This window comes from Lampris incognitus, chromosome 5 (genome assembly GCF_029633865.1).
Source record: "Lampris incognitus isolate fLamInc1 chromosome 5, fLamInc1.hap2, whole genome shotgun sequence".
Taxonomy (NCBI): Eukaryota; Metazoa; Chordata; class Actinopteri; order Lampriformes; family Lampridae; genus Lampris; species Lampris incognitus.
In genome coordinates this window covers 15,590,962-15,618,055 of record NC_079215.1, presented here as the reverse complement: position 1 = coordinate 15,618,055, position 27,094 = coordinate 15,590,962, and the positions used below count along the sequence as shown (strand labels likewise).

Here is a 27,094-nt window from a genome sequence, read left to right as displayed (position 1 = left end):
ATGGAGGCCGCTGAAGTCAGCGTTGACGGTTTAATTTACAAGTTGATGTGCAATGGAAGCCAGCGAATTCATGAGCAGATGATTCGAGGGTGAGGAGAAAGAGAACTAAATTTGCTTTGAAACAGACTGGTTAGGCTACGACCTGTCAAGTTTTGCTTGTACAGAAGTGTCACCCCAAAGTCTTATGGGGTCTAATACCTCACTGTCTCCAGACTCCCTCCATCACATCTGTTTTCCATGTGTGTAACCATGTGACTCCCGTCCATCCAAAATAGTGATGAATGTGACTGTTCAGACTGAGGTCGCATTACAAAAAAAAAATCAGACCTGTATCGGATTTAGGACCACATATAAAGCAAAAAGATCAGATTTGGGCCAGATTTGTGTGCTTAGAAAAAAATCCAATCTATGTCACATGTAGGCAAAACAAAAATTAGATTTGGGCCACTTTTGCCTGCAGTCTGAATAAGTTTTTATAGTGTTTGTACCAATATATTGGGTCCTTCCTCGTTTTTTTTACGTTGTGATGACACGTCCTATGCAAAATTTATGAGGCTTGTGTATAAATCACAGTGAGCATCAAAAGCTCCACCACCGTGACCTCCCAGCTGTGCATCCTGGGGTGACCAAATTGAGCATGACCCCAAAGAAGAAGAAGTGCGAAGGTGCCTGCTGCTTCTGTTACTTTTGCTCTGCTGTCATCATCCAATATTTAGCTGGTATCTACTAATTCAACAACTAAAGTTCGTCCTTGAGGACTAACTGCACTTAATGGTGTTCTCATAAACACCTTGCTGCGAACAGAAACGGGAACTTGTGCCATGCTCATGTTCTAGTGCTACTGTGCTTTATTAAACGCACAAAAGGAGATAAGTCATCTGTCAATAATTACCCACATTCTTACCAGCACATTGGAGCAAAAGCAGAAAGCGTTCACATCAGTGGTGATAATCCCCTCACTAATACTTCCCTATCAGCAATTTGCATGGTCTCAGTGCAAACTTTTATTGCACCGCATACAAACTTTCTTTGCTCTTTCCTCAAGTTAATAGCATTGCTCAGTACAACCTTTACATGTTTGTGTATTTGTGAATACTGTATTGTAGGGAGCCATTATTTCATATTTCTTTGTTAAAGAAATTATTTTTTTCCCCGCAGGAAACATGTCTCAGTGCCTCTACTACACATACTTTATTTTCCATAGACACATATTGACAGAGAACTCTTAGCTTTTTTTTATGAGTTGGTGTTGCAGCGAGCAACGCAAATCAAAATCCCAGTGTGTGACAATTACATTATAAAAAAAAATTACATCCAATTCCCGAAAATAGATACTGATTATTAGTCAAAACAGTAGCCCTGACCTTTCACAGTATACTTACTGACTTACCGGTATACTTGGAAGTTCATGTAAATGATGTAAAGAGGAAGTACAAACCATTGCCTTTTTCAAAACTTGCATGGTTTTTAGTTCTCTTTGGGGCTCGCGTCATTCTTCTCTGTAAGTTTTAACAGGCAAAAACAAACAAACAAACAAGCAAACAAAAATGTCAAACGTTTTGTTATATTGCTTAGTTTTAGAGACTTAACTGTGGGAAACATTACATGTTATTTTACATTTCAAGAATTTTTTTAAAGGCTTTGTTGAGGCTTTGTTGAGACTTTGGTTGACGTTAAAGGTAATGACCGGGCATAAATAGATTTTCTTGATGTAATTAATTGATATAGCTACATTTTTGCACACTTTCTGCAAGTCAAGAAGAGGACCAATAATGAGATTCTCAAATGCAGCAAATCATTTTCTTGTCATCCTTCTCTCTGCATCAGGTATTGTATATTTACACTTACCTTTTTAGTTGGCAGTCTTATCCACAGAAACTTTGAGTACAACAGTAGAATTGGCTTAAATTCCGTATTTTTTAACACTGGACCAACATTTTATGAAACTTAAAACAAATAAAATAGCAGACAGAACAGGTCAAACCCACAACACCAAAATATGTATATTACGTTTCCTCCTTCCTAGCTTGATCATGTCTGCCATACGCTATGCCTGTAAGCTGATTTTGCTTTTGTGATGGTGCAGTCATGAGATAGTGAAGTATTGTGATGTGATGAGGAGAACGTTTGAGTTAATGCTTAATGTAAGCAACCCTGAAACTGCAGAGAATTATCACCCTCTGTGGTTGGTGAAAGAGCATTCATTTCTTATGCGCATTATAAGATTTATTTATTTAGCTACTTCCACCTTTTGCATACAGAATGTTCAAAGCTGAGGACTTTCGGCAAAGGTCAATATATATATATGGCTATTTTAAATTTTCAAATCTCAATGTCCTCAAATCTCTTTGGAAACTGTAAGTTGGACTCTTGTGAAATAGTTTTTACATTGTCTCAATGGCTTTTTATCAGAGCTTTACTAAACGGCATTGATAATTTTCCAAACAATAATAACAATAAACATTTTATTTAAAGATGCCTTTCATGACACTCAAGGTCACCTTACATCAAATACAATAAAATAAAGCAGTAAAAAAAACAACAACAATAAAACACACAATAAGCGATAGAGTATACATCAGCAGGAGTAAAAAAAAAGTAAAGTCAAGTTTATTTATATAGCACATTTAAAACAACCACAGTTGAACCGAAGTGCTGCACAAGCTTAAAATACAATATAAAATTAGTGACACATATGAATATAAAAATATGTATATAAAGAACTACTTAAAATAAAGAATATAAAATGTAAACAATAAAACATAAGAGTAAAAGTATATTTGCACAATAAAATCAGGGTATCAAGCTCAACTTGAATTGAATGCCAGCGAGAAGAAGCAGGTCTTTAACAATGATTTAAAAGTCTCTAGGGTCTGAGCAGATCCTATGTGTACTGGTAAGTTGTTCCAGAGATCAGGGGCAGCCACTGCAAAGGCTCTGTCGCCCCTATTCTTAAGCCTGGATCTCGGAACATTTAGGAGCATCTGGTTTGTTGACCTGAGTGCTCTGACTGGTGTATGATGACGAATTAGCTCAGATAAATAAGGTGGTGCCAGCCCATTTAAAGACTTAAAAACAAGTAATAAAATCTTAAACTGGAACCTAAAACAGACAGGAAGCCAATGAAGGGAGGCCAGTACAGGCGTTATGTGATCACATCGTTTCTTTCCTGTCAGAAGGTAAGTTTGATGCTGTTAATGCTGTTAAAGTGAGTATGCTCATTTAAAAAGGTGGGTTTTAAGAGCAGTTTTGAATTCTGTAACTGAGTCCAATAAGCGGATGTGATGGGGAATCGAGTTCCAGAATGTGGGTGCAGCATAGGAGAATGCCCTATCACCCATTGTGCTGGGGTTGATGGCTGGTAGTGCCAATAGACCTGCTGGTGAAGACCGCAGGGAGTGAGATAGAGTATAAATCTGAAGGGGGTCTGTGAGATAAGCAGGGGACAGATTATAAAGAGCTTTGAATGTTAATAATCTACTGCTACCACGACTGCTTTCGACTGCTCCCGTTAAGGGTCGCCACAGCGGATCATCCGTTACCATCTTTTCCTGCCCTCTGCATCTTCCTCTGTCACCTGCATGTCCTCCCTCAACACATCCATAAACCTCCTCTTTGGCCTTCCTCTTTTAATAATAAAATGATAAACCCTCCTTACCCTAATAATAAATCTTTAAAATTAAGCCGCTGTGACACAGGAAGCCAGTGTAATTGAATCAGCAGTGGAGGGACATGGTCAGTGGACTTTCAACATGTAAGTATTTGTGCTGCAGAAGTCTGGATGAGTTGAAGTTTGTTGGGGATGCCTGCCAGGATGACATTGCTGTAGTCAATGTGTGATGTGACCAAAGCATTGACTAAGACTTCTGTGGAGTGTTGCGTGTGCAGGGTGTAGTCTGGAGATGTTTCATAGATGGCGAAAGGCAATCCGGGAGACATTGTTTATATGACTAGAAAAGTAAAGGGTACTATCTAGGATAACACCAAGGCTCTTAGTCGGAGCGGAGACAGTTATGGTGGATCCAACAATGGGGAGTGAGCAAATAGTTTTTGACAGTGTAGATTTAGAGGAGTGGCTCAGTTTTACTGCTGTTGAATTTCAGATAATTGTTAGTCATCTATATCTGTATATCATGGAGACAAGTTGTGATGGTTCTGGATGGGAGAGTGTAAATGGGCTTAGTGGACGCATAAAGCTGTGTATCATTAGCATAAAAGTGGAAATGGATACCATAGTGTTGGAAGATGTTGCTAATAGGAAGGATATAAATAATAAACAGGAGTGGCCCCAAAACTAAGCCCTATGGTACTCCATGAGGAACTATCAAACTTTCTGACCGGTAATTCTGAATTTGTATAAAATGTGTCCTATCTGTAAGGTAGGAGGCAAACCACTGATACACAATGCCCCAAACTCCAATGCTAGCTAGACAGACAGACAACTTGCTAGATAGACAACCCATGAGGAGCTGATGGGATATAGTATCAAAGGCTCCGGTGAGGTCAAGGAGGATGAGGATAAAGAGTAGGCTGGAATCAGCTGCACAAAGGCGGTTAGTGATCTTAACCAGGGCTGTTTCTGTGCTATGTTTGGGGCAAAAGCCAGATTGGAATTGTTCAAAAGAGATTATTGTTATCAAGGTAGATCTGAAGTTGAGATGCAACTACCCTCTCAAGGATTTTGGAGATGAATGGTAAATTGAAAGTAGGTCAGTAACTTTTTTGGTCAGAACAATCTAAATGAAGTTTTTTTTAGGGTTAGTTTTTTTTAGAGTTGGTCTGACAGTCAGTCAGTAAGTTGGTCATCTACCCAGTCCGAGTCAAAGATCAGAAAAACAACACAACAACAATCAGAACATGAATAAAACAATGATCTGAACATGATCGTAACAGTCCCATAATCCCGTGCGCTTCCCTAATGCATAGCTGTCATCAGTCCAGCAACTGTCTTACCTGATCGCTACATAGCCCCCACCTGAGGGGTCAGTTGTCCTCGATGACCCCATCACCAAAGACATAGTCCCTCAAATGTCCAGGGGACCGTCGCTGGCGAACAGGCCGTCCAAAGCACCGTGTGCCATAGGCCCTCTTCTGATGCACTAACGAGCCACAGGAGTCACAGCAGTGCACATGCAGCTGCACGTCGTGTCGACAGCCAGGCCAGTAGAACCGCCCCCAGAGGCAGTGGAGGGTCTTGGCATTCCCGTAGTGTCCTGCTCCCACCAAGCCATGGACCATCTGGAGAACCTGGGGACGGAGCACACGGGGCACCAATAGCTGGATATTTCAGCTTGTCAGTAGATTCCACCCCTGACATTTCACATACTGATCAGTTGACTTAATTATCAGATATGTACCAACTGAAGACGGTTTACCAAGTGAGAGATTTTTAACTTTCCTTGAGCTAAAAGACCACACAGGAGAAAGCATGGCTGACTTAGTGTTTAACTAAATCTCACTACTGAGCTTGAAATTGACTTTAGAAAATGCCGAGGGCAGTCTTACGACAATGCTGCCAACATGGCTGTAAATATAACGGTATGCAGCAAAAAAAAACAAAACAAAAAAAATCATCGAAAAAAAACAAATTTGAAAGATTTAGCACTGGTCACTCTTTAAATTTGGTGGGCCATTCGGCTGTTGGTTGCTGCCTTGATGCAGTGAACTGTTTTGGCATTATCAATGAAATATATACCTTCTTTTCATCCTATACAAAGATATGGGCAATTCTAAAATCATTTTTGCAACCTCAGTCAAAAGTTCCTAAATATTTGTCAGACACTAGGTGGGAGGCACATGCAAGAGCAACAAAAGCTATTTTGGATAGTTACAGGGCTATCACAGATGACCTCAGTCATTTTTACTCTGATGTTAATGGGAAGGGTGATACCAGGCTTTAAGCCAGTGGTGGCTGCTGACCAAAATTTTTGGTGAAGCAACCACCCAACCAACCTCCCCTATTATATCTCTAAAACATCCCTCACTGTATGTGTAAAAACAGCAAATCATTAGGCAGATAAATCCCAGCATATTATGTCAATGACCTTTTATTCAAAAGACATGACTGACATAACAATCTCTGTCCTTTGATGTAGGCATTTCCATTTGATGCAATAAATCAAATCAAATCAAATCAATTTTATTTGTATAGCCCAATATCACAAATTACAAATTTGCCTCAGTGGGCTTAACAGCAACATAACATCCTGTCCTTAGACCCTCTCATCGGATAAGGAAAAACTCCCTAAAAACCCATTTAACAGGGAGAAAAATAGGAAGAAACCTCAGGGAGAGCAACAGAGGAGGGATCTCTCTCCCAAGACGGACAGCGTGCAATGGATGTTGTGTTCACGCAATTTACATAATACAACATTGAAAGAGGATAACAAAATTATAATGGACATAAAATTTATGAAGAACATGATGCACAGGATGCCAAGCAGTGTCCACGTGCTAACGGAGCAGTCCAGGACCCAAGCCACGCGACCAGCATCATCATGTAATAAGAAAAACTTAGGTGAGGAGAAGAAGGGCAGGCAGCATCCAAATGGCAGCCACCATCACCACAGAGACCTGGGAGGAGACCCGACTGCACATGCATGCAAGAGAGACTCACATGACACCATTCAAACCCAGAAAAAGAGAAAGGAGAAGACGTCATTCAGAGAGAGAGAAAAGACATGTTAGAGAAGAGAACAGTTTGCAATAGTCATTAGCCATAATCAATTAAGTCATCAATTCGTCATAATCTATGCTCGACAATCTCGTCGGCAGAAGAGTGGTTGGTAAATTAATTGAGACAGAGAACCAACCCGCCATCCAGTACAGGTTGTAAAGCACTCAACTTAAAGGCAACTAATTGTAAACTAAGGCAAAAAGATGAGTTTTAAGTTTGGATTTAAAGGACTCAACAGACTCTGATTGTCTGATGGCAGCAGGCAGTTTGTTCCACAAAAACGGAGCCCGATAGGAAAAGGCCCTGCCACCAGCTGACCTCTTTTTAACTTTGGGTAAAAAAAAATCTAACACATTTCAGGTTAGGAGTTACTTGGACTTCTGACAGTAGTGGATTATCTGACGGGAGGAGGGCACAAGGAAGGGTCTGCTGGTCTTCTGGTGCTTCTGTGCTGCAAATACAGACATAAAACATATCATTCAAGTAAACAACTCTTCACCTTCAATAGATTAGAATCATAATAAAATTAAGTCACCCTGATGAAGGCCAGTGTTCCCGCAACGCATTGGTGTTTTTTTTTTTTTAACATTTTCACTTGAGTCATGTATTAGCACATTAATAAAGGCTTTTTAAATGTTTCTTCCTCAAGGGTGCTTTGGTCACTTCTTTTTTTGCATAATAAAATTAATTTGAAACAATAATATTGACTAATGGTAAGAGCTGTTGGTTCTCTGCTAGGATAATGCTGAGAGCAATGGGAGGGGACTGAGCTGGTCTGGGCTGTGCTTCACATGGAGAGTGGAGGGCTGTGCTGGACTGGACTGTACTGCAAACAGACGTGTAGCCTGAAAAACAAAAACCCAGCATATGTTCATGACCTTTTATTCAAGACGTGACTAATATAACAATCTCTGTCCAAATAGGCATTTCTATTTGATGCAATAATTAAAAACACAAACAAATACAGACATTTCAGGTTAATAGACAAGGACTTACTTGGACTTATGACAGCAGTGAATTATCTGACATGGAGCAGGGCAGAGGAACGGGTATGCTGGTTTTCTGGTGATTCTGTGCTGGAAACAGAGACATAAAACACATAGATTAGTTCAAGTGAACAAATATTTGAAGCATAATAAAATGAATTTGAAACAATAATACTTACTAGTGGGCTTGCTTTCCTGGACTTGAGAGTGCCTGGTTTGACAGAGGAGGGCAGAGCTGGCTGGACACGAGAGAGCTGGGCATGACAGAGGATCGACATAACGGACAATTATGGACAACTGGGCTTTGAATTATATACCGGTCATCTCGTCTACCCGTCATGAAAAAAAAAGGCGCAGCAGCAACCTCACTTTTAACTCCTCCTGAACGGTAGCAGCAATGGCTTCAATCAGATCATTTTGTATGATCTTAGACCATGGCCGGATTAACCCACCAGGGGGCCACGGGGCACATACGTCCATCGGCCCCCCCCCCCCGCCCCGTCAGATAGGCTACGCAAACAATTTAACATTGTTAAATGTAAAACTAATGTAAATACCCAACATGGTGGTCGACGCTATGCCAATCTGCATGGGATTCGGATGGCGACTACAAAGTACAACACAATTTTGAATCACAAAACAAACACAGATGAAAATAGCGGCTCACAGAATCGCAAACATATTGCGAAGCCTTCTTCCGAATTACAACGGCTTACCAACAGGAAATAAATGTTTGTTTCAGAGCAAATAATTTAGTGAAATATGGGCATATTTTAGTAAAACTATCTGTTTAATTATTTTTCCAGTATGGTTATTCTAGCTAGCACATTTGTTTAACTATACACATTGAAACAGTGAATTTGTTCATAAGCATTGAGTTTGCGCTATGTCAGACTTTGTTGCACTCTCAACGCTACAAAATAAACACAAGGCACATGTTGCACTCTTAATTGTTACAATGTAAACATAAGGCGCAAACGCTTCAAACCCGCATTGTGATATATCCAGAAACCACCCCGACATATTTAGTACGTTTGTATTTCCATCTTGCTCTAGTCGTAAGGGTGGGGGATTGAGGGGGGGGGCTCACAAGCGGAATAGCACAGGGCCTCCCTTCATCTAAATCCGGCACTGGCTCCAGTCTCTGGATCTCCCTCTCCTTGCTCAATCCTGCTTCTGACACCAATGTGGCGAGCCGGCCTGGATGAATGATGAGAGATAGAGTTAAGAGATGCAAGTCAGATACCCATTGCTCTTGATATGATAATGACTTCTCTAAGGCTGCAGGCCTATGTTGGAATATAAAAAAAAAGTGAACTGCTAACAATAAATGACGGATATACATATCATTTGCAATATCCCTGTGAAAAAGGAGGTTACATATTTGGGCCTCTTTATTTCCAAAGATCAAAAATTAAGATGTTCTTCTAACTTTACCCCTATTATTCAAAAAACTCAAAAGAAACTACATCAGTGGCTGCGAAGAGATCTATCCCTGAAAGGTAGAGCGTCCTGATGACTAAAGCTGAGGGAATGCCTAGGCTCACATATGCCTCTCTCTCCTCACATCTTGACAGTACAATCAGCAAGGCTATTGATTGTATGCCCTTTAACTATACCTGGAAAAACCGTGTTGTTATGAATAATCCGGAAGGCTTAATTTCCTGGATTTCACTACCCTAAATAACACATTTAAAATTAACTGGGCGCAGCATTTTCTAAAAAGAAAACAAACCCCTACTTCACTCTGGAATGTTACTCCCCATAACATTTTCTCTTGTTTTGGTGGCCTGAGCTTTGTTTTTAAGTTGTAATTATAATATAGACAGACCCCCTGTAAAATTATCTGAATTTCACAAGCAGGTCCTTCTAGCTTGGTCCCTGATATGTAAGCACAACTTTTCACCTCATACTTATATTATTTGGAATAATAGAGACATCTCGTTTAAGAACAAATCACACTTCTTAGAAAAATGGGTACAAAACCAGATTCTGCTAGTGGGTCAGCTGCCCAGTAGAGAGGGGCTTTTACTCTCTTACAGAGATTTTTTATCTACATAGCCCAGTAACCCCCAAGGAATTTGCAGTAGTTTTTGATGCCATTCCAACTGGCACCCTAATGCTTTTCAGAACTGTAGCTAATCCTGCACCCAGATACCCTTCTGTCCCTGACCCAGCTGACTCTCCAGTAGGTAAGATTTGCTTTTCATTGCATCCCTAAAATAATAATAGAGTCATACGTGCCCTCTTTCAAAGACACGTTGTCTCTATCACATATGTCACGGCGTATTGGAACCAGTTAGTAAATGACATACACTGGAAGAAGGTCTGGATGCTTCCACATAAGTACCTAATCACAAATAAGATTAACGAGGTGTCCTTTAAAGTCATTCATAAATATTATCCCGCCAATCACTATATGCAGTCATTTAAAAGAGTTGTAAACAGGAACTGTTCTTTCTGTGATGAACATCCAGAAACAGTGGTACACTTATTCTGGCACTGCTCTCAAACCAAGAAACTCTGGCAAAATCTTTGCAGATTTGTCATTGGTCATCTTTCCAAAGACTTTGTTTTATTATGGGGGAAAGTAGTATTTGATCTCTTCAAACACCCCAAAAAAGGTGACAAATATTTTTTTCATAAAAAATCTGTTAATAATATTGGCAAAAACATTTATTCACAAAAGCAAATTCACAAACAACCCCCCCCTCTTTTTTGTTGTTTTCTTGAAAGAAATTGAACAACATGTAAAACTTACTTCTTTTTCTACAAACAAAAAAGCTGTCAAAACTTAATTTATGTACTATGTCTTTATGGTGGCACGGTGGCACAGTGGTTAACGCAGGCGCCTCACAGCAAGAATGTCCTGGGTTTGAGCCCCGGGGTAGTCCAACCTGGATGGGGTCGTCATGGGTCGTCCTCTGTGTGGAGTTTGCATGTTCTCCCCGTGTCTGCGTGGGCTTGCTCTGGTATCGGCCGTACTAAAATTGTCCCTAGGTGTGTGTGTGTGTGTGTGTGTGTGTGTGTGTGTGTGTGTGTGTGTGTGTGTGTGTGTGTGTGTGTGTGTGTGTGTGTGTGTGTGTGTGAGCGAACCCTGTGATGGCTGTCTCTGCGCCTGCCGCCCAATGACTGCTGGGAGAGGCTCCAGCGGCCCTGAGAGCAGGATAAGCGGTTAGGATCCATGATGGGTGGACGGATGTCTTTATGGAATGGAATGTAACGTACCCCTGGCTCCTTTATGTTCGTTCAATATACTGTCTCCAGTATACTGAATCTGTTGTGTTAATAAAGAGTTGTTTGGAAAAAAATAAAACACGATGAGAGACAGAGAGCTCTTTATCACTGCTCCAGTATCCCATACATTGCTCGACCCTGAGAGTGCTGTCTAATTTTAACACACCGTCAGAACCGAACGGATGTCGGGAAATGGGAGGCAAGAGGTTAAGAGTACAGTTAGAGTCGCATCTCCTGTGTCCCATACACCGCATGATCCCAGGAGCGCTCCTGTATTCTGCCCCCCCATGATTGCTTCCCTTAACAAGGTCATTATGGAACATACAAGTCTTAGTCACAGTCCAACAGCCGGTCAGTAAAATGGTTGTCTACCCAGTCCGGAGTCAAACATCCAAACAACAACACAACAACAATCAGAACATGAGCACAACATTAATAAAACAATGATCTGAACATGATCAGTCCCATAATCCCTTGCGCTTCCCCAGCGCATAGCCATCATCAGTCCAGCAACCGTCTTCCCTGATCGCTAAAATATGAATTAGGAAATGGTCCAAGAGGAAGGCCAAAGAGGGGGTTTATGGATGTGGCGAGGGAGGAAATGCAGGTGGCTGGTGTGACAGAGGAGGATGCAGAGGACAGATCGAGGGGTCAAAGGGCAGTCAACACAAGGGGGTCAGAAGGGTGGTCTGATCGAGGAACCCAGGGGGCTGAGACTCCAGGTGGGGCTGGTATCTCATTGCTGAGGAGCCTTTGCGCATCATAATCAGGAAACAGAGCTCACGGTTTTGGGGACGTGGGATGAAAAAACCGAGACAAACGGGGTTGAAGTGGTTAGGCGCGCTTACGTAGGTAGACACAAGAGCACACGTGGTTGGATTATTTGAGGCGCCGTCTGTGTTCCTGAACTCAATTATTAAGACTTCATTATTGGGCCTCTGAGCCACCAAGATGTGTTCCCGTGACGGAGGACATGATGCTAATTTCCAATACCTCAGTGATCAACATTTATCTGTGGTTTCCATTCACACTTCTCTCTTTCAGCAGCTACATGTTAATTACACCCAGTTGTAATTAACATGCAAACTAAAAACTCTTTATGCGTCCCATCCTATTGAGTAAAGCCACCTCATAGCACACTGGACCAGCACTACTGGGGGCTTCACTACATCTTCCCTCTTGCTAAAGCCACACTGTGTTACCTGCTGTCTCAGTAGACAAATAATCGTCATAATAAACTCAAATTTGTAGTGATATGAATAGGTGTATTTCTCTGCGCTCACTCTTTATGCTGTATGTGAGGTCCAGTTGTCCCTGTGCCATGTGTGTGTGTGTGTGTGTGTGTATGTACATATGTGTGTACTGTGTAGTGTACTGTATTGTTTATAAGGGGTGGGGATACCTGCAATCAGTTTAAACTGAAGATATCACTTAGTTGAGTAATGAAACGTATCAGTCAGTAAACCTTGTATCCAGATGAACTGATTCAACCTTCTCATATTTTCTTACCTGGGTTATTGAGCCTGCATCAAGCCACCTGCAGAAAGTTTTTAGCCCCCTATGAATTTTTTCACACTTTCATGTCCAAATTTTACTGCATGGAGATAATTTTACTAACGCGATACATTCAACTATTTTATGAAGCCAAACATACATAGTCAAGATGTTTTTTTCCCTCATGTACAGAAGTACCCCCCCTCAAAAAAAGTAAGTGTGACATCATGTCTCCACTATTTGAATATATGTAAACTCGATACAACCCCTTCGAAGGATTTTTTTTTTTGCCCTTCGATTGGGGTCCACAGTCATAAGATAGTTTAGATCCCCTGATGCAAAAATTGTTTTAGAAATTGTCCCCCAGGCATTCAACAGGAACATCTTCACTAGGTATGAGGGACTATTTTGTGGTTCTGATGTGTTGTTTGTCTGTGTTGCAGGGGCTATCCAGCCATGGGGTGTGAATTATGACCCTTCTCAGGTCTGTGTGTTGGAAGGATCAACCGTCAAACTTGGCTGCATCTTCAAGTATCCGTGTGAAAAACCTACTATCATTGTTGAAAAAAAATTTTGGTTTACCGAGATAAACAATATAGTGGATCTGCGTGACAACCCCGATTATCGAGATCGTGTGGAGTGGAATCCCCCTGATTATGATGGTTACAGGAATTGTACCCTGACAATCAGACGCCTGAGACGGACTGACTCAGCTACATATAAGTTTAGATTCGAAACAAACAAAGATGGAGGAAAATATACTGGCGAACCTGGAGTCGATTTAAAAGTGACAGGTAAGTTATATTAATTTCTTATAATACGGTGGCAGCTACAGTACATCCGAATTCGTTACAGCGTAGCCTGTTATGTCAAAAACCAAAGCCTCTTCGCTCCTGAACAGACTCTCTCACTGTCAGATGTGCGTATTTGTCTTTGACAAATGAAGACAAGCTCTGCTTTTACGATTTCTTTTCTGAATGTTGATCAAAAATATTTAAAAGTGTGTTGCCTTTTTAAGCACTGCGTGCAAGTGGCACTACTGACTCTGCGTTTGAAAAATCAGTTATACGTTTTTAAGATGCGAATTATGACGCATCATAAATAAGCTGTCCGGCAGCCGGGAATCCGCCGCAGCCAGGAACCGAACCCGGACCATGAGCGAATGCGCTAACCAGTCAACTAAAGAGTCCGACCCGTTGGCAAAGGGCTAGCAAGTCTAGTCATCCGTGGTTGTTACACTCACCCCTCCCGCCCCTTCAGCATATCACCTCCCTCATGCCTCTGGGCGCACGCGCTTCCGATGGCCTCACGGTCTCACCATCTCACTTCTGACACCAATGTAACGAACTCGGGGGGGGGGGGGGGTAGCTAGCCGCAGCCGGGAACCGAACCTGCGCTAACCAGTCAACTAAAGGGTCCGACCCGTTGGCAAAGGGCTAAGCAAGGCTAGTCATCCGTGGTTGTTACACTAACCCCTCCCGCCCCTTCAGCATATCAGCTCCTTGACCCCTGGGCGCACCTGCTTCCGATGGCCTCAGGTCTCACCATCTCACTTCTGACAACGAACTCGGGGGGAGGGGGGGGGACTAGCCAGCCGCAGCCGGGAATCGAACCCGAGGAGCCCCGTCCATGGGTGGCTGCGGTAACAGTCTCACCATCCCACTTCTGACACCAATGTAGCGAATTCGGGGGACAATCCGGGAGACCGTCGCCACAGCCGGGACGCGAACCCGTATCTCCCACTCCGCAAGCGACAACGTGAACCGGTCGACTAAAGGGTCCGACCCGTTAGTCAAGGACCAACGTGTCTACTTATCCATGCACGTTACACTATAGACCCAGTTAGGCGGATATTTGTGTTTGCATTTCTAAATCCGTGGAGTAGTAATAAAGGTCCATTAAAGGATTTCCCGTATGGACTTTCCTCGCCTTTCAAAGCAACAGATATGACACGCTGTTCTTGCCCTCAACTGAAACCTATTGGCATAGGTGTAGCTGAGGCTTTCGACTAGCCCTAAGTTAATTGCCGATTGTAGCGAATTTGGAGGGCAATCACAGGAACTGCCGCAGCCGGGACGCGAAGCAGTACTCCCGCGCCGCGGAAGACATCGTTAACCGCTCGACTAAAGGGTCCGACCCATTAGCCAAGGGCTATCGAGTCTATTCATCCGTGATCGTTACATTGCGCCCATCCTTCGGGAAGGGCGTCCCCGGCCGGACCGTCACAGCCGAGACGCGAACTCGTGTATTCCCTACCGCGGGAGACTTCTGACACCAACGTAGCGAATTGGGGGGGGGGGGCAACCACAGGAACTGCCGCAGCCGGGACGCGAACCCGCTAACCGCTCGACTAAAGGGTCCGACCCATTAGCCAAGGGCTACCGAGCCTATCATCCGTGATCGTTACAGCCCACAAAAATAAAGGCTCATGAGAAAATGCCGGTGATAAAGACATGGGGGTGAGCAAAAATTATTAATTCGGCTAGTGTAACCCTGTGGTTAAATTATAGGCCTGTGGTGGACACGTATTGGGGACAGAATTCAACCCAGGAACTAAGGGTTAAGTCATGGTTGCCCTGGCAGGTTAACGCAGGGTTAAGTTATGGTTGTCCAGCCAGTTTTCTGATTATTCTTGCCACCTCCGCTCAGTCGAGCTGTGGTTTTGTTCTCTCTCTGATTTACCGTGGATTAAAGAAAGTTGCCTACACGGCTAAAGTGTGAACCTACGGTCTTCTCCGTTCCTTCGGCTCTACACTGGTGACCCCGACGTCGGTTTTCGGATAAGTTTTCTGAAACCACACACATTATGGCTACGAACGCCGTTGCAATTAAACTGCCGGAGTTTTGGGAGTCTTCCGCGGCTACGTGGTTCGCGCAGGCTGAGGCACAGTTCGCGCTCAGAGACATAACAGCAGACGAGACCAGGTACTACTACGTAGTGGCAGCGCTGGGGGGCGCTACGGCTTCCAGGATAAGCGGTTTCATAACCAACCCACCGGCCGACGGTAAATACGCCGCACTTAAACATCTCCTCCTTGAAACTTTTGAACTGTCAACAACGGAGAGAGCACGTCGCCTCTTCGCAATTCAGGGCTTGGGAGATGGCAAACCATCGGAGCTAATGAGCAGGATGTTAAACCTACTGGGTCAAGAAAAGCCATGTTTCCTGTTTATGGAGCTGTTTCTGCGCAACATGCCGCCCCACGTCCAGACTGCGCTCGCTAACTCCACCATCACTGATCCCCGTGAGCTGGCAAAGGAGGCTGACCGATTCTTCGTCGCTACACAACGTTCCTCCCATGCCGGGGTGCTGGCTCCTACCTTCACTGGCCCCCCGCCGACATCGCGGGCGTGGCCCGACGGTGGCGCCACAGCATCAGACCGCTACAAGCCCTCTGGACTCTGTATGTACCACGCTCGATTTGGTGCGAAAGCTAAACGGTGCCGTTCCCCCTGCAACTACAGGCCGACGGGAAACGAGAGGGCCAACACTCAGTAGTGGCCATGAGTGTTGGCGATACGAGCAGGCTACTCTTCATCCTCGACACCATCTCCGGTCGGCGATTTCTTTGTGACACGGGCGCACAGAGAAGCGTGCTCCCTGCTACTGACGTCGACATCATGGGCGGGGAGCGGGGCCCCCAGTTGGCGATGGCTGACGGCAGCCCTATCCACACCTACGGCGTGCGGTCTGTAGAACTGTGTTTTGGTGGACAACGTTTCACGTGGGAGTTCGTCATGGCCAATGTAACGCTTCCCCTCCTCGGAGCTGATTTTTTGTGCGCTTACGGTTTGCTAGTGGACATTCAGAACAGCCGTCTGGTCGATGCCTTAACCTTCTCCTCCTTCGCATGTACGCGGAGGGAAGCGGCCTATGCAGGTCTAGCCAACTCTCTCTCAGAGGCAGACAAGTTCAACCGCCTCCTCGCTGAGTTCCCTGACCTCACCCAGCCTACCTTCTCTGCACCCACCGCTAAGCATGGGGTGGAGCATCACATTGCTACGAAGGGGCCCCCGGTCTACGCCAGAGCCAGGCGTCTCGACCCCGCCAAACTCGCCATTGCCAAGTCTGAGTTCGAGCACCTGGAACGCATGGGGATCATCCGCCGCTCTGACAGCCCGTGGGCGTCCCCACTCCACATCGTCGCTAAGCCTGATGGAGGTTGGCGCCCATGCGGGGACTACCGCCGACTAAATGACGCCACCACGCCCGACCGCTATCCTGTCCCGCATATCCAGGACTTTTCTGCAAACCTGTCTGGCAAATGCGTCTTCTCAAAAGTCGACCTGGTCCGTGGTTATCATCCAGTTCCCGTGCACCCCTCAGACATCCCCAAGACAGCGGTGACTACCCCATTCGGCCTATTTGAATTCCTACGAATGCCATTTGGACTCAAAAACGCGGCTCAGTCCTTTCAGCGGCTGATGGATTCAGTGCTCCGTGGCCTTCCTTTCATCTTCGTCTATTTGGACGACATACTCATCGCCAGCGCCTCCGAGGAAGAACACCTGTCCCATCTTCATGCCCTCTTCACACGCCTCAGCCAGCATGGGCTGATCGTCAACCCGGCGTAGTGCCGGTTCGGGCTGACAGCCATTGATTTCCTCGGGCACCGCATCACTGGGGACGGGGCAGTCCCCCTGCCCTCAAAGGTGGAAGCGGTGGCGGCCTTTCCGCGCCCCCAAACAGCTCGTGCGCTCAGGGAGTTCATCGGGATGGTGACATTCTACCACCGCTTCATTCCCCGAGCCGCCTTTATCATCCGGCCACTGTACGAGGCGCTGAAAGGCATGTCCCCCAACCAGGCGGTCGACTGGACAGCAGAGCGGGACCGTGCGTTCACCGAGACTAAAGCTGCGCTCTCCCAGGCTACCCTGCTAGCGCATCCTTCACCTACAGCGCCTATTTCCATAACCACGGATGCATCGGACTATGCTGTTGGTGCGGTTCACGAACAGTGGGTGGGGGGGGCTTGGCAGCCTTTGGCCTTTTTCAGTCGCCAGCTTACACCCCGAGAGCGCAAGTATAGTACTTTTGACAGGGAACTCCTCGGTCTCTGGCTCGCCGTCCGGCATTTCCGTTTCCTGCTAGAGGGCCGCGAGTTTACTGCGTACGTGGACCACAAGCCCCTCACGTTTGCCATGTCCAAGACGGCCGAGCCATGGTCCGCTCGCCAGCAGCGACAACTCTCCTTCATTTCGGAATTCACTACCGACATCCAGCACGTCGCTGGTAAGTCTAACCAGGTAGCTGACTGCCTCTCTAGGGCGGTGATTGGAGCGGTCCACCTAGGCCTTGACTATGCACAGATGGCTGCTGACCAGGCCACGGACCCGAGCATCCTCCGTCTCCGGGCCTCCGACACGGGGCTCCGCCTGCAGGACGTTCCTTTCAGCGACACAGGTGTCACCCTCCTGTGTGACGTCTCCACAGGACAGCCCAGGCCCATCGTCCCGCACAGCTGGAGACGCCCCGTATTTGAAGCTGTGCACGGCCTCTCTCATCCAGGCGGTAAGCCATCCGTGCGCCTGACCTCTGCTAAGTTTGTGTGGGAGGGACTTAAGAGAGACGTGAAAGCGTGGGCCGACTCGTGTGTTGCCTGTCAGCGGGCTAAGATACACCGCCACATTAAGGCGCCCCTGGAACGCTTCGCAGTGCCGGAGAGACGATTTGACCATGTCCACGTCGACCTGGTTGGTCCCCTACCCCCCTCCCATGGGTTCACCTACCTCTTCACTGTGGTGGACAGGACTACGCGCTGGCCTGAAGCTGTTCCCCTGGCATCCACGACGTCTGCTGATGTGGCCCGGGCTTTTATTGGGTCGTGGGTCTCACGTTTCGGTACGCCTTCCGACCTTTCATCTGACCGCGGGCCACAGTTTACCTCAGAGCTATGGAATGCTGTGGGTGAGGCTCTGGGCGTCAAGCTTCATCGCACTACCGCCTACCACCCTCAGGCGAACGGCCTATGTGAGCGCTTCCACCGGTCCATGAAGGCTGCGCTTCGGGCTACTCTCAAGGACTGCAACTGGGTCGACAAGCTCCCATGGGTCATGCTGGGCCTGCGGACCGCCCCGAAGGAAGACCTACAAGCCTCCTCTGCGGAGCTGGTGTACGGCACGCCGCTGCGAGTCCCAGGCGATTTCATGCCCAATGCAACGCGTCCCTGGTCAGCTGTGGACCAACGAGCCTCCTTGCTGGACGGGGTCAGAGCTTTCACACCCGTCCCTACCGCCCAACACGGCGCTCCGGTGTCCCAGGTGCCCCCAGGTCTGCAGTCAGCGGACTACGTGTTCATCCGTCATGACGCACACCGCCCCCCTCTGCAGCCCCCTTATGACGGCCCCTTCCGCGTCCTGGAACGGGGAACTAAGCACCTGGTGGTGGATTTTGGGGGCACGGCCGAGCATGTTTCAGTGGACCGAGTTAAACCCGCACACCTGGACTTGACGCAGCCGTTGGAGTTAGCCCAACCTCCTCGTCGCGGTCGTCCCCCGGCTCCGCCTCCTCCCCCCGTGGAGGCCCGAGCTGCCTCTTCTGCTCCTCAGGCCGACCTCCACAGGCCCGCGTCAATGCCTCCCAGAGACACTCCGGCCCCTGTTATCCGGAGCCGCCTCGGACGGCCTGTCGTCCCCCCGCGCCTGCCTGACTTCGATTACTAGGGCGAATTCTGGGGGGGCTCATGTGGTGGACACGTATTGGGGACAGAATTCAACCCAGGAACTAAGGGTTAAGTCATGGTTGCCCTGGCAGGTTAACGCAGGGTTAAGTTATGGTTGTCCAGCCAGTTTTCTGATTATTCTTGCCACCTCCGCTCAGTCGAGCTGTGGTTTTGTTCTCTCTCTGATTTACCGTGGATTAAAGAAAGTTGCCTACACGGCTAAAGTGTGAACCTACGGTCTTCTCCGTTCCTTCGGCTCTACAGGCCTTAGATATATTACATTGCACTATTAGATACGAGTTTGGCCTATGTTTGTTATTTTGTATACCTTTTGAATATGAATATATTATATTGTTGATATTGTTCTGCAAAACAGTTGTTTACCAATGTGAAATGCATTTGCTTTAGTGTTGAAACTTACCATTGTTGTGATTGGTTGGCTGTGGAGAGAATACCTTACCTTGAATGTGATTGGTTGAGAGGGCAGCGGAAAACGTCAGCACGAGCAGACTGGACGGGGAGAGAGAGGTCTCTCGTCCCTTGTGTGAGCCAAACGGAGCAGTTTGATGTCGAGTTGTTATATGCTATTTTGCGGTGAGAGAAATGTAATTGAAGTTTAGTGAACAGTGATGTGTGCGGGTGTCTGACCGAGACCCATCCCGAGAACTGTTTGTGTGGATTTGGGAGACAAACTGACTACTCGTCAGTCCCATATGTGGACCCAGCGACGTTACGTAGCGAGCTAGCCAGTCGGTGTCCGTTGTTAGCACAGCAAGACAGGCGAATGGACTGGATGCGGTAAGGGGCTTGCCCCACAGTGAGTCGGGCCGTCTTCTAGTTTAGCGACGTAAAGTTATCAGTTACAGTATAGTGGTGGGTTCATGCGACCATCGAGGAACACAGAAGGAGTCGTCTGTTGCCGTGTTGCGCTGCCGAGGCGAGCGCACGGTTCGACCGTGAGATGGTGCTACCGGCTAACTAGCCAGTTAGCTAGGAGGGCTGCCGGCCTGACGTTCGCTGCTGCGCTGAGACGAAGAGGAGCATTCATTGTGAGTACAAGCCGGATGTGCAGGTTTCCAAGGGGAGCAGAGGGCTGTTGAGGGTCCCAACGTACCCGATACAGAAACAGGCCTGCAACTGGGGGTTGACTTTCTTTTATTTTATTGCCGGCTTAGTTATAGGGTTATTGAGCTGTATATGCTATGGTAAGCGACATGTTGAGACAACCTTAAAGGGCTAGTCCACCATTTTAATATAAGTTACTCGGTGACACATTGAGGTGTCTAGACCATGTTAGATTGCCTTAAAGGGGTCATATGCCATATTTGAGCGCCTTAAAGGGGTAGTCAACCTTTTTAGTTGGAGTTACCAGATGACACTGTAAGACATTTAGAGCCTTTAGAACATACTTTAAACACATAAGAAGCGAAGTTAACATACTTCAATAGTTTATTGGATACCGAGTTGTATAGAGAACTCAGGAGCGTTGTCCTTGACAGTTAAAAGGGATAGATAGCGCTACACTAGCTAGTTGACTGTCAAGCGGAACACGAGCGACTTTGGTGTCACTTGAAGATCCCTCGCCCATATTCAGTACTTTCCGTCTTGAGAAGGCCACGCCAATATTCACCCTCGTTTTCACTCGTCGTTGGTCTCAACGTTCTCTTCTTTTGTCTGTTTTTTTTGTGGTCATTTTAGGTCTAATTTTTGCAGACTCTCCCGTTGTGTCTGCCGTTAAGGTATATCGACGATACGCCATGTTTGACCCGCTAGCCACTCACTGTACTGAGTAGGCAAGAGACTTGTTATAGCAGCAGCTTTTAGCCAATCAGCACGAAGCTTTTTTACTTCCGCGGCGAGCAAGGCTCCCCCCCATAGACATATAAAGAGTAGACGCCGCATCGACCGCTACTGCCTATTGGCGCTGACGAGCCGTGGGGCCGCCATCTTGGACCGGTCACCCGCTTCACTCAGTGTAATGTGTTTGGCAGGCGCAATGAACTGTCAGCGCAGTTAATCAATCATAACTCGCTGAATACCAAACTGATTTCCACGCCTTTTTTGTTGCTGAAAACGTCATACATGTAGCTATGATACAGGACACATGGTTTGACGTATTTTAATATTCATAGTTGGCTTAACAGTAATAGAATATTCTGATATATGATATGTGATGTATGATAGGTAGCTACCGTATTGTTCTGAATATAAGACGGGGTTTTTACCCTGGAAATACGTATGAAAAAGTGGGGGTCGTCTTACATTCGAGGTCTAGACTTTTGAATGTCAATATACATTCTCACTCAGTCAGATTTGTTTCAAGACCGTTCTAAAATTAGACCACTTCGATGGTTAATGCAGTTATTGAAATGGTTATTTTTTCACTGAGATGGATAGTCTCAATAGACTACAGTTTATTTTCATTTGTATGCTATTTAAATACCACAAGTCATTCATTTACAAATGTATTTACATTTTTTTATTTAAATGTGACAATTTCATCTAAAATATATTGAAAACATAATTTTATTTAAAAGCTGTTAAACAGACTACCTTGTTTTATTCAATGTGTTTTTATTATCATTATTTTCCAATATAGTGTTTTTCTTTATAAAACCAATATTTGCTCTTCAAAAAGTATTTTTCCAAAAATGAGTCTTGAAAAAAGGGGGGTCGTCTTATAATCAGGGTCGTCTTATATTCGGAACAATACGGTATTTAGCAAAACACTCACTATAAATATATATATATATATATATATACACACACACACGCTAAAATATGATAGAGAGGCAGAAGCAGATAGTGGCAGTAAAGTCAGCTATTTTAATAAGTTGAAGAAACAATATATGATTAGGCTATATAAATATATAAACAATATATGAACACATTATATATCTACAGTATATATAACAACAATATATGTTATATATCAGAGAAAATGAAAAAATATATAAATCCCCGCCCCAAACCATATTTACACATGTACAAAGTTGCTTACATAGGTGACCAGTACATTACACACAATGGACAAACGTAAACACTGACAACAACACAAAATATTTACATGTGAGGGTAGGAAGTATACTGTAACAATAGGAACTATTGTTAGGAACCATTGTTTAGTTCCTTGTTTACACAGGGGTCGTTTATGTTGTTGCACCTGGAATAACGGACCGAGCATGATGCATAACCTTACGTGCCGAAGTTATTATTAAAGTTTATAGCCCAGTGGGGTTGAAACGAGTTGTAACGTCTCATTAGTAGAAGGAAACAACACACTTTAACATATACAGTGTGTGTGTGTGTATAATAAAGTGGTATAATACTGTAATACTATCGTAATTATATCCAATAGTATGATGTAATAATAAAAAATAAATACAGATATACATATATATTTTAAAGAGAGATAAATATATAAACAATGTAGCATAACAATGTAGGGAAAAAAAATAAAAGTTGCTAATTAAAGTTTGACATGAAACCCCTAAAACCCTTGAAAGAGAACTGTTTTGCAGAGTTTCTTTCTCGTGCTCCCTTTCCGCAGGTCAAGAGAGGTGAGTTTTGCAATGTGGTGCAACCTTATCTTGAGAAACACAGACACAACCAAAGACAACAAGTTGTAGTGGTGGTTGTCGATGCCAAACTGTGTCTCCTCAATGTGTTCCCCAAGCAGAAAAACATCCTCCGTGCCAATCTCCTCTCGGACGATGTGGGTGACTGTAGACAGCTTTGGAGTTTGCTTCGTTGCAGCTTGGCGAATCACCCTCTCTGCAGCTCTCAGCACCTTATAATAATAATGATACATTATATTTATATAGCGCTTTACACAGTGCGCAAAGACACTTTACAGAACAGAGAAAATAAGAACAAAGAACAAAGCAACTCTAATATACAAAGATGAAAATATTTGTTAAAACAAGATAATGAAATCAAACCTTCACTGTGCCTTGTGATGGGATCACTAGGCCGCCCGCCGTTGTGTTGCAGGGCTAGAAGGTGGCAGGCAGCTCTCGTCACGTGGTGATGGCACAGCAGCATCTCTGACAAGGCTCGCACGGCACACATCACAGGACAGCTTTCGCACTATAACCTCTTTAAATAACTGCGTATCGCGCCATTTTTTTGGGAGAAGGGAGAGGTCTTATAAACACACACACTGACTTAATTGCATCACGTCCTATTTTGTTTCCTTGGAAAAAAGCTATGTGCTAATTTCGCGGCGTGTTACTTTGGGCCCGGTTCTCCCCTATCTTCCTGTTGTTAGGATGGATGACATGTGAATAATACAGTCTGCGCCACATGTGTAAAATTCGCTGGTCAATATAATACCAGTAACGTTAATATTGTTTTATTTGTACAATAGCATTCTTTTGTCAGTTGTAAAGTCAGTGTTATGGACTATGACTTATAAAGTCTCAGTTCATAGCCGGGTGAACACCGGCACTGAGCATAGCCTAGCTAGCTGGCTACGATTTCGCAGTTGGACATAAATACAGTACAGTAATATTATATTCACAAAATACAGCCAATAGTGATGTTCAATCTTACTTGTGAAAAGTAATCCCCCGAGCCCTGTTTTCGACGGTCCGTCGATTGGAGCAGGAATATGCTGAACAGTGTTCTGGCATCTTTCTCAGTCATGTATTCTGCTGCTAGGCAACTCGTAGGATGACCGGTCCAAGATGGCGGCCGTATTTCTCGCGCCCCAACAGCCAATGCGGCTTCTACTCTTTATATGTCTATATTCGTGACAGGGGGTGCCCTGCTATGTTGAATAAAATAGTTCATTCTTGTTCATTCTAAACACACGAAGCATTTCCGGTCCTGCTCTACCGTGAGTGTACATTATTTAAAACACATTCAATAAATTTGTATTCATTTAAAAAAAAAAAGATCTGTTCCGTTCAAATCTCTTAGTGATCCCTAAAGTAACGATTTTACAGTGTTATCTTCTTGACTTCTTCAGGTCTAACAGTGGTGATGTCTCCTGTGGTGACGGAGGGACAAAAAGTGATACTGACCTGTGACACCAGCTGTAATCTGCCCGAGCACACCACCTTCACCTGGCACCAAAACGGCAAGGCTCTGCCCCAGTCAGAGAATCAACACCCCAACCGACTGGTTCTCAACACAGTGGGCCGTCAGGATGCGGGGATCTACACCTGTTATGTCAAAAACCAAAACTTCTCCGCTCCTGAGCGGACTCTCACTGTCCAATGTGCGTATTCGTCTTTGACAAATGAAGTCAAGCTCTGTTTGTACGATTTCTTTTTGGAATGTTGATCAGAAATCTTTAAAACTGTGTTGTCTTTTTAAGCACTGTGTGCAGGTGGCACCACTGACTCTGCATTTGAAAGACCAGTTGTACGTTTTTGAGATATAAATTATGACGCATCATAAATAAACTGTCCTTGCTTCCATGCATGACTGTTCTTATAATAAATCCATTTCTATGCAGACGCTCCGGATGCACCATCAGTGTCAGTGAGTCCTGATGAAATCAAGGAAAACAGTTCAGTGACTCTGACCTGTAGGGGTGATGCCTACCCCGCGATCCAAACATACACCTGGTTCAAGGAGAATGGAAATCAATCACTTGGGAGCGAGACAGAAAATCTCGTCTTTGATCACATCCAGTCCTTTGACTCTGGAAAGTACTTCTGCACAGTTGCAAATAAGCTGGGGAGTAACAAATCTGACTCCATCCTGATTGATGTGAAATGTGAGTAAAACACGGCTCACTGGAGCCTTCATCTGGTTTTGCACCCGTGCACGTGCACCCACACATTAACTCTCTCTCTCGCTCTCTCTCTCTCTCTCACTCACTCACTCTCATACACACACACACACACACACACACACACACACACTGAGCACCTATCCTAAATATTTCTTTTAACAGCAACATACTCATCTTAAACAGTTAATTTGCAGTTTTACCATCTATTGCAGATGCCCCTACAAACACTTCACTGTTGGTGAGCCCCTCTGATGAAATAAAGGAGGGAGACTCAGTGACTCTGAACTGCAGAAGCGATGCTAACCCACCAGCTAATTTCACCTGGTACAAAGATAACCAAACACTGCCTTGGGAACTGAGGAAAAGTTACACCTTCACCTCCATTAGATCAGAGGACAGTGGGACTTACCGCTGTCGATCTGAAAATGAATATGGACACTCTTACTCTGCCAATCTATCTATAGCTGTTCAGTGTAAGTATAAAACATAGCAGTATGTCTCATTGGCTAATAATGGTTTCAATAAAACATTATGGTTAAGGGAGCAGCTCAGGCTGCTAGAATCAGTTTCTTCTTAAAATCACTTTGTTCTTAATTCATGGTAATTTATCAGCATTGTTCTTAATTTATGGTATGGCACGTCATGCTATAGTTGTGGTATTGCAAACAGTACAGCTTTTTGCACAGCTGATTGAGCAGTCAGGTGTATAGGAGAAGACCATGGTTCAATCACAATGGAGAAAAGGCCCCTGCACCCCATCTTCTTCATTTGGAAACAAATTTATTAAGCAGTGTTTTCCTCAAAAGATCTTCATCGGGCAAATAGATAGTTGCCCGATGAAGACCCTTTTTAGGTCAAAACACCGTTTCATACATTTACTTGTAAGTGAAGAAGTCAGTGTGTGGGGGAGCCTTTTTTATGGTATGGCATATGGTATGGTATATTTAAATCTGATACTTGTCTTCGTGTCTTTCTTTATTGCTTAAGATAAAATCTGCAAAAACCTCCAGTTTGAAAAGTGCTTGTACAAATGTAGCTAGCCATATGTGATTACACCTAGCGGCGGCACGGTGGCCCAGTGGTTAGCACTGTTGCCTCACAGCAAGGAGGTCCTGGGTTCGAACCCCGGGCCATCCCAGGTCCTTTCGGTGTGGAGTTTGCATGTTCTCCCTGTGTCTGCGTGGGTTTCCTCCGGGTGCTCCGGTTTCCTCCCACCATCAAAAAGACATGCATGTTAGGGTGCATGCACTTCAGCCTGTGTCCCAGACCAAGGCAATGGAAAGAAGAACTGGAGTTGGTCCCCGGATGCTGCCCACTGCTCCTATACAACAGGATGGGTTAAATGCAGAGAACACATTTCATTGTAACTGTACAATGACAACTGTACAATGACAAAAATATAGTGGCTTTCTTTCTTCTATAGTTGATGTAGCAGGAGCACTACATGGAACTGCATTGTATTGCTCACTCTAAATCTTACCTCAGGATTAATACTGATGAATTGTGTCTCTATGTATTATCCACCAGACGCTCCAAGAGTCCCCTCAGTGTCGGGGAAATTAGAGGATAGTTGGAGGTTGACTCTGACCTGTAGCAGTGATGCCCACCCTTCAGTTGACAACTACACATGGTTTAAGGAGAATGAGGACTCACCGAGAGCATCCGGACGGACGTTCACCATAACTGACTTCAGAATCAACCAAATTGGGAACTATTACTGTCAAGCCCAGAACAGAAGAGGCGCAAAGAATTCCACCTACCAGTTGATTGTTGTGGCAGGTGAGATGTGTCTGTTCACCTATGCTCACACGCTTCCGGTGCAGACCAGAAATTATCCATGACCTCGTATCATTAAACAAATGCCATGGGGTCGGCATACACTACCGTTCAAAAGTTTGGGATCACCCAAACAATTTCGTGTTTTCCATGAAAAGTCGCACTTATTCACCACCATATGTTGTGAAATGAATAGAAAATAGAGTCAAGACATTGACAAGGTTAGAAATAATGATTTGTATTTGAAATAAGATTTTTTTTACATCAAACTTTGCTTTCGTCAAAGAATCCTCCATTTGCAGCAATTACAGCATTGCAGACCTTTGGCATTCTAGCTGTTAATTTGTTGAGGTAATCTGGAGAAATTGCACCCCACGCTTCCAGAAGCAGCTCCCACAAGTTGGATTGGTTGGATGGGCACTTCTTTGAGCAGATTGAGTTTCTGGAGCATCACATTTGTGGGGTCAATTAAACGCTCAAAATGGCCAGAAAAAGAGAACTTTCATCTGAAACTCGA

General features: G+C 44.9%; 1 protein-coding gene across 1 annotated transcript; it reads left to right on the top strand.

The window, feature by feature from the left end:
• On the top strand, nt 1-26,642 carry LOC130112441 (B-cell receptor CD22-like). Its single transcript, XM_056279785.1, has 7 exons — nt 1-89; nt 574-665; nt 12,837-13,187; nt 24,028-24,279; nt 24,520-24,783; nt 25,014-25,274; nt 26,329-26,642. Exons 1-7 carry the CDS (start codon nt 1-3, stop codon nt 26,640-26,642), a joined length of 1,623 nt encoding a protein of 540 aa, XP_056135760.1.
• The last annotated feature ends 452 nt before the right edge of the window (nt 26,643-27,094 follow it).

Excerpts from the sequence above, each read along its gene's own strand:
- LOC130112441 (XM_056279785.1), top strand. The coding sequence starts at position 1 with ATGGAGGCCGCTGAAGTCAGCGTTGACGGTTTAATTTACAAGTTGATG. Across the intron at positions 666-12,836 it reads AAAGAAGAAGAAGTGCGAAG|GGGCTATCCAGCCATGGGGT; the intron begins GTGCCTGCTGCT and ends TCTGTGTTGCAG. Across the intron at positions 25,275-26,328 it reads TCTATCTATAGCTGTTCAGT|ACGCTCCAAGAGTCCCCTCA; the intron begins GTAAGTATAAAA and ends ATTATCCACCAG.